At 38.4% G+C, this 7,800-nt stretch overlaps 1 protein-coding gene across 1 annotated transcript; it reads right to left on the reverse strand.

Annotated features, from left to right (window-relative positions):
- Positions 1–5,912: 5,912 nt before the first annotated feature.
- On the reverse strand, positions 5,913–7,134 carry LOC143876330 (protein BRANCHLESS TRICHOME-like). Its single transcript, XM_077378056.1, has one exon. The coding sequence runs from the start codon at positions 6,926–6,928 to the stop codon at positions 6,137–6,139; it is 792 nt and encodes a 263-aa protein (XP_077234171.1). The 5' UTR covers positions 6,929–7,134; the 3' UTR covers positions 5,913–6,136.
- Between the last annotated feature and the right edge of the window lie 666 nt (positions 7,135–7,800).

The following is a 7,800-nucleotide window of genomic DNA, read 5'->3' on the forward strand; positions in this document are numbered from 1 at the left end:
GGCAACAAGCCAGATGTTTCTTTCTTGCGGGTATTTGGATGTATTGCATATCCACATACACTCGACGAAAGAAGGAAGAAGCTGGACGACAAGAGCCACAAATGCATCTTCATCGGCTACAGTGATGTCACGAAAGGTTATAAATTATATAACCCAGTAACAGGAGAAGTGATAGTGAGCAGAGATGTCATATTTATCGAAGATGAAGCCTGGTCATAGAATTAGAAAGATGAAAAACAGAAAGGAGTCATCATCGACAATGAACCAAACGGGAAAGAGATGGACAGATCTTTACCTAGCAATTCATCTCCTATACAAACTTCTCTGTCACAAACAGAAGCTCATGAGTTTTCGGCACGTCCAAAGCGAACACGGGTGCTCCCGGCTCGCTTACAAGGACAACGACACCGATGATGACATAACAAATGAAACTCTGGTAACTTTTTGTCTATTTGCAGATTGTGACCCAATCACATATGAGGATGCAGCAAATGATGAACGGTGGATTCAGGCGATGGCTGAAGAGATCCACGCAATAGAGAAGAATAACACATGGGAGTTGACTTCTTTACCATCTGGGAAGAAGCCAATTGGTGTCAAGTGGGTGTACAAGATGAAGTAAAAACCCGACGGTCAGGTAGACCGGTTCAAGGCGAGACTCATAGTGAAAGGCTACAAGCAAAAGCCAGGAATTGACTACTTTGAGGTGTTCGCACCGGTTGCCAGAATGGATACCATCCGGATGATCATAGCACTTGCAGCTTAGAATCGATGGAAAATCCATCAAAGGGATGTCAAATCGGCATTCCTGAACGGTGTTCTTGAAGAAGAGGTTTATGTTGATCAACCTCCTGGCTATGTGAAGAAAGAGCATGAGAATCATGTTTACAAATTGAAGAAGGCACTATATGGTTTGAAACAGGCACCCCGAGCCTGGTACACACGCATTGATACATATATGCTGCAGCATGATTTCCAGAAGTGCCCTTATGAGCATACACTATATATCAAGTCAAACTCTTATGGTGATCTCATTATTGTTTGCCTTTATGTTGATGACTTGATATTTTCAGGAAATTGCGAAAAGATGTTTGCAGAATTCAGGGAGGCTATGACTTGCCAGTTTGAGATGATAGATATGGGATTGATGTCCTACTTTCTGGGCATTGAAGTACAGCAGACAGATGATGGCATATTTATTTCACAAAAGAAGTATGCCAGTGATATTCTAAAGCGTCTCAAGATGGAGTCTCCCAATTCCATTCGGACTCCAGTTATGGAACGGTTGGAATTAAAGACGAAAGGAATCGAAGAACTAATAAATCCCACATATTTTAAAAACATAGTTGGTAGTCTGAGATATTTGACTTCCACTAGGCTAGATATTGTTTATGGAGTGGGGATTATTAGCCGATTTATGGAGAAGCCCTACCAGTCACACTTGCAGGTGGCGAAGCGCATTTTGCATTACATCAGTGGTACCCGTGATCATGGAATTTTGTAATCTTATTCTAACAATTTCATTTTGTTGGGATATATAGACAGTGATTGGGGAGGTGATATAGAAACTCGGAAAAGTACTTCTGGGTATGCTTTCTTTCTCGGAGCCGAAGCTTTCTCCTGGTCTTCGAAAAAGCAACAGGTGGTTGCCCTTTCTACAGCAGAAGCGGAATACATGGCTGCAACATCTGCTGCATGTCAGGCAGCATGGCTTCGCAGAATGCTCAATGAGTTAATGCATCAACCTGACGGCCCCACCAAACTAATGTGTGATAATAAGTCAGCCATCACATTAGCCAAGAATCCAGTTTTTCATGGCAGGAGTAAACACATCGGCATCAAGTATTACTATATTAGAGACCTGGTTAGAGATGGAGAAATTAAGCTTGAGTTCTGCAGATCTGAAGATCAAGTTGCAGACATTTTAACGAAACCATTGAAGGCAGAATTATTTGAGAAACTGAAACTGATGCTCGGTGTTGTTGATTTTAAAAATCGATTTAAGGGAGGTTGTTAAAATTAAATCGATATTTTAATGTTTGCCGACAAATCTTGAGATTGGTAGATCTTTGGCGGTTGGTCAAAATTCGGCGCATGCAAATCCGAAGATATCAGGGCATGCAAATAAGATTTGTGAAAATCCTCTTGTATTGTTTTTCTTTGTATTGCATGTATGGTATTGAATGTGTTAGTTGTTATGTTATGTACCTTGAAAATGACATGCATTCTATATAATGCATGGGGTGTGAAATAAAAGATATACGAATCTCTCTCTCTCTCTCTCTCTCTCTCTCTCCCCCCCCCCCCCCCCCCCCCTTAGCTTTCTCCTCATCCAGTAGAAGAAATACAATGGTGCAAATATCATTTTTCAAAACGAGAGTTATTTGAGTGGTTACTATAGAGTTTTTGGTTCCAACAATCATAACTAAAGAAAGGAGGAACAAAGGATCTTAGACGGTCCAAATTCGTTGAAGTAACACTAGAGACAATGATTAGGGGAAAAAACAATGGGTTCCCAAAGATCCAATATAAGACATGGATGTAGCTCAACACTTAATGGATGAGTGCTAAGATACATTAATGGATAGGCATGGTGGATGCATATTGGGATCTTTGGGAGCGTCCCAAATAAAGAGTTTGGGGGGTATTACTTCTTTGGAACATTCTTCCATGGCACACCATCGGAGTCATTGTGGTCCATCAATAACATTCAACTTTTGAGGCATCTTTGATCTAAGAGCTATCCCCTTTTCTACCCTAGGTTTTCCCTCAAAACCTGGTGGGGAGGTCTTATCCAAAATTTCACTTCTTCTATGGTACACTTTCCTTCTTCAATTTATTCGAGAGCCGTAGCTATCGGGATGGTTGTATTGTTTCATAGTAACCTTAGAGATGGGAAATTTTTTATCCTTTTACACCACTGTCTTGCTTACGAAAAATGGTTTCTATTTTCTAATACATTTTTAATATTATATTTTAGGTAAGAAGTAGGTGATAAATTTTGTTTTTTTGATAGATAACTTGGGATTGAACCTTCGACCTCGAAGTTAAAGAACAAAGCCTTAACCAATTGAGCTCAGCTTTGGGTGATAATTTCCAAAAGAGAACCCAATAACTTAAGAATAGGTGAAATCCAATTCATGTCGGCATAGGTGAAATCCACTTAGGGCCCGTTTGGATACCTCATATTTTGTATTTGGATTTGGAATTGAGTTTTGATTACAAAATGAGTAGATCAGCCAGCTCATGTTGAGGGAGAGAGAGAGAGAGAGGGAAGGGGATACTTCCTACTGGATGAGAGAGGTTGAGAAGCAAAGAGGGTGAAGGAAACTGCCAGATTTGTGGATTTCCAATTACTTATTTCCACAACATATTCGGAAATCTGATTTTTTTCACTGTCAGTCGCTGATTTGGAAATCCAAGGATTTGATCCGGATCCAAATCACAGCGCAAAAAGGGCTTCAAATGTGAGAAATCCAAATCATAATCTTCTCGGCATCCAAACGGGCCCTTAATTAAAAAACTAAGAGATTCTCTCATACCCTAAAATATATTTCCACATCAATTATTAATCTAAACCAGGTAAAACTAATTTTTATAAAAATCTAGGTAACTCATTAGAAAGACTTTTATGCGCAACCAACTGCTACCTTAGAGTGCTTCAGAGAACTCCTTGGACTAGAGGAATAACTCCTTAGACTCACCTGAGTTTTAGCCTCCACTCTAAAATCCTACTCAGGAGGTCTGAAATTTAGATCATACATAGACTCCCCAAAATCCCATTCTATTATTAGAACATCCACTTGAGAATCCATCTCAATTCTCATGGAATCTGACCAAAATAGCCTTCTCATGAAAAAAAAAAAAAAAGTAGAAACCAATAGAAAAAATGGTAAGCTTCTTAAGAAATAAAAAATCCTAAAATATTTTCAATGAATACTAATCAAAATACCCTTATTAAAATAAAAATATTATAAAATAAGAACAAATACCTCTATGTCATAGAAAATGACCAAAATACCCTTATCTCATGAAAATAAGAAAAAATTAAAAATACCCTAAAAGAAAATAAATTCTATACTACCCCGTGTCATGCACTTATCTTTTAGAAAATGACCAACTTGAACTTATCATTTAGAAAATGAGCAAAATACCGTTACCTCATGGGAACTGAGAAAAAATAGAAAATGGAAAAATTGTAAAAAAGAATAAATTTCTAAAATATCTCATGTCTTGGAAAACGAGAATGATGGCATTATCTTAGGAAAGATTCCCAAAATACCCTTATCTAATAGACAAATAGAAAAATTCCTAAAATTGGAATAATTCTACAACGCCCTTATCTCATGAAAAATGACTAGAATACCCTTATCTCATTAGAAATGAAAAGAGGGAAATGATTTCAGCGCTCCAATGTTTTGATAAACATGCGCTCACTTGTTTGTCGTGTAGTATTTAAAGGGTTTTAAGAGCTTTTTGAGAACCGTAATATCGTCTGGCATCCCTTTAAATACTACAGGACAAACAAGCTGAGCGCATGTTTATCAAAACACTAGAGGCAGAAATCATTTACCATGAGAAAAATGCATAAATCCTAAAATACCTCATATGTCATGCAAAATGACTGGATGATAAAAATATCCCTACCCATGAAAATGTAAGAAAAATGAAAATTCTAAAATACTTTGATGTCATAGAAAATGACCAAAATGCCCTTATTTCATAGAAAATAATTAAAATACTCTTTATCTGATGAAAATTTATCAAAATAGCCTTATCTCATAGTAAATGACCAAAATACCTTTCTCTTATAAAATAACTAAAATGCCTAGGTAGAAGAGGTCTGTGCTCTGTGCACTGCAAGTCAAATAAGAAAAATAATCTTTTGTTATAAAATATTGGTGAGCTTCTGCTACCATTCCTTCCACCTTCAAATCCATTTGGGCAGTCTACATTGAGAAATCCTTATCTCAATGAAAACATTACCTATCAGATTGCCTATGATCGAACCCGATCATAATTTAGCTCAGCCTTCTATTGTTATGAATTGGGGTTCCGTATGGAGTAGATTTTTGGGATGCGTCCTATCAAGCCATGGATTTCCGTGGATATCCTCGCCCACTTAATATAAAATCTCTATAAGAATGAAGTCATTTGTGTAGAGATTGTAAGCTAAAAGAGTAAAGCTTCAAGGGTAAAGGATCAAGAGAGGGATAAAGGGAAAAGAATACCAAGTCTACACGAGCCCTCAATGTCTACGCTATATGATCGAAGAGTCAATGTAGACTTCTTATGATGTTGCTTAAGATTCATAAAGTCTCATGAGGACTACAACAAAATGTTTAATGTATTTAGCTATTTTAGGACTGTTTTGTGCCTGTAAGCATGAAGTCATTTGTATAGAGATCGTAAACTAAAAGAGTAAAGCTTCAAGGGTAGAGGCTCGAGAGAAGAAAACGGGAAAAGAAAACCAAGTCTATACGGGCCTTTTGGCCGTGTAACTCTCAAGCTCCCTTACCTTGCTCTTATAATCACAAAATTGCATAATCGATCCATCCAATTGGAGCCAACCACTTTGATCAGATGATTCTAGTCTCCTACCAGATTGCCCATGTAATCTTTTGTTACCTCTCATTTACTGATACAGGCCAATCAATGTAAATGGAGATTTAATATCCTTTGCTGGCCAAGTGAAAGGCTTTGGATCGGTGGAGATCCAACGTGGGGCCTACAGGTGAACGATTTGGATTGATTACGGTCGAGGCCTACATATGCAACACAATTGCAGCTCACTTTGCTATACCTGAGCCACCCATTAGTGGCTCATTCAGTATCTGTTTATCTGATTCCTGTCCATCCATTTCCAAATTGCAATTCAAAGGGATAAGCCTTTGTTACAGAGAGATGTATGATAGCAGCACAGACAATTATCCACCCTCTTCTAGTATTGGGTTTTGCACATCATCAATTCACAAAAATAAATTCTCAAAAACCAAATCAAAAGAAATGTGAAGGAGAAAGATAGCCCTGCTCCAACACAAAAGCAAAAGAAAGAAACACAGAGATGAGAAATCCACAGATAGAAAGAAAAAAGAAAGGAAAAAAAAAACTAAGAAAACATAAATCATAAAACCAATCATCCAACAGCAAGACCATCTGAGCTCTTGTGTCTAGATAAAATCCGAATCTGAGCCTTCTGACACTCGACTTTCGAACTCGATTGCCTCTCTCTCAACCCAACTGCTCGAATCACTCTTTGAAATTCCACAAACCCTTTAATCCCTCTCTTGATATGAGGATTCTCCCCTCTCTTCTCTACCTTCTGCTCCTCCGCCTTCGAATTCGTAGTCCTCTCAAGCGGTCCGAGCTCTCTTCTTTTTGAATCTGGGAGCTTGTTCTCCATCAAAATTCGCTCTTCTGCCAACTTTATCTCCATCCTCTCTTCCATCCATAACTCCGCAATCCTAAGCATTTTCCTCTCTTCTTCCATCTCTCTCTTCATTAGTACAATCTTGGCCTTCGCAACCGCAATCTCATTGGCAAGCTCTTCACATACACTACCCATTGCCTCTCTCTCCTTTTTCTCCTCTTCAACCTCCTTGGCCAATCTCTTGTTTATATACTCAGCCTTTTTCCTCATTTTTCGTTCGAATTCGACCTCCGCCTTTAGATCCTCAACCTGGGCTCGAGCCAGGTCGAGCTCGGATTGGCGGCGTAGAGAGGTAGAGGATTGGTTTGAGTGTATGGATGTATGAAAGAAGTTGAGATCTCTAACTGAAGAAGCGAACTTTCGAGAGGAGAGAGGGTTGTGATGATGATGATTTTGGTGTTGAGAACAATAAAATGGGTTGTTGTAAAGCTTCCATATTGGTAAAGGGGATGTGGGGTTTCTTAATTCTTCTTCCTCTCCTCCTCCTTCCATCATCATTTTTGCTTCTTCCCTTCTTCTTACTGATTTCTGATTTTCTTTGATTTGTTTCTCAAGGAAAGCAACTGATTGTGGACCATCTAGCTATATCTTTGTCCAACCATTAAGCTTTGGGTTCCAAAACCCCTTCACATCATTATTGACATTAAACATGCTTGTGGTCTTCCTCTCCTCATCCATCCATCCATCCGTGTCACTGTTTCTACCTTTATTTTTTTACAGGGTTTCTTATCTAGTATGTATTTACATCTTTCCAACCGTCCATCATTAATAGGACCATGAAATTGCCAGCCAAAAAGTCTCTCTCTCTCTCTCTCTCTCAAAATAGAAACCAGTTGCATTTACATTACAGGCCATGTTTGGATTACAGGAAAAATATTTCTGGCAGAAAACTTTTTGCTGTCAAAAAATTTCATCTACACAGTTTGGCAAGAAATAGTATGTTATGATGGGATTTGCTAGGTACAATCGCAGTAGGCATTTCGTGGACCGGCTGTTGTACGAGAGAGAAGTCACATAGGCTCACTTTCCAAAAGATTTTGTCTTAGTAAGTTAATTAATCTGAGGTGGCTATTCTCTCATAAAACAGGCTGCCCGCTGAATGCCTTCTGCGATGCTCCCTAGCAAATCTCTATATTTAGAGGAATATTATCATAAATTGAAGGTTCCTCTAACTAAAACTTGAACCACAGGGCTAAAAGTAGAGTTCATTTCACCTCGTTGCTCGCCTAGAAAACAGCCTCACTTTCTTGTAATCACACTAAAACACATGTTTTTTAATTTCAGTCCTTAAATCAGAAAAGTGAAAGGATAATTAATCTCTAAGTGACACGCTTAGGCCCTACTTGTTTTGTAATATGAGAATTGATCGG

This window comes from Tasmannia lanceolata, unplaced genomic scaffold (genome assembly GCF_043159265.1).
Source record: "Tasmannia lanceolata isolate RefF3 unplaced genomic scaffold, GAP_Taslan_0.1 ptg000002l, whole genome shotgun sequence".
Taxonomy (NCBI): domain Eukaryota; kingdom Viridiplantae; phylum Streptophyta; class Magnoliopsida; order Canellales; family Winteraceae; genus Tasmannia; species Tasmannia lanceolata.

Coding starts and splice junctions, on each gene's coding strand:
- LOC143876330 (XM_077378056.1), bottom strand. CDS start 6,928: ATGATGATGGAAGGAGGAGGAGAGGAAGAAGAATTAAGAAACCCCACA.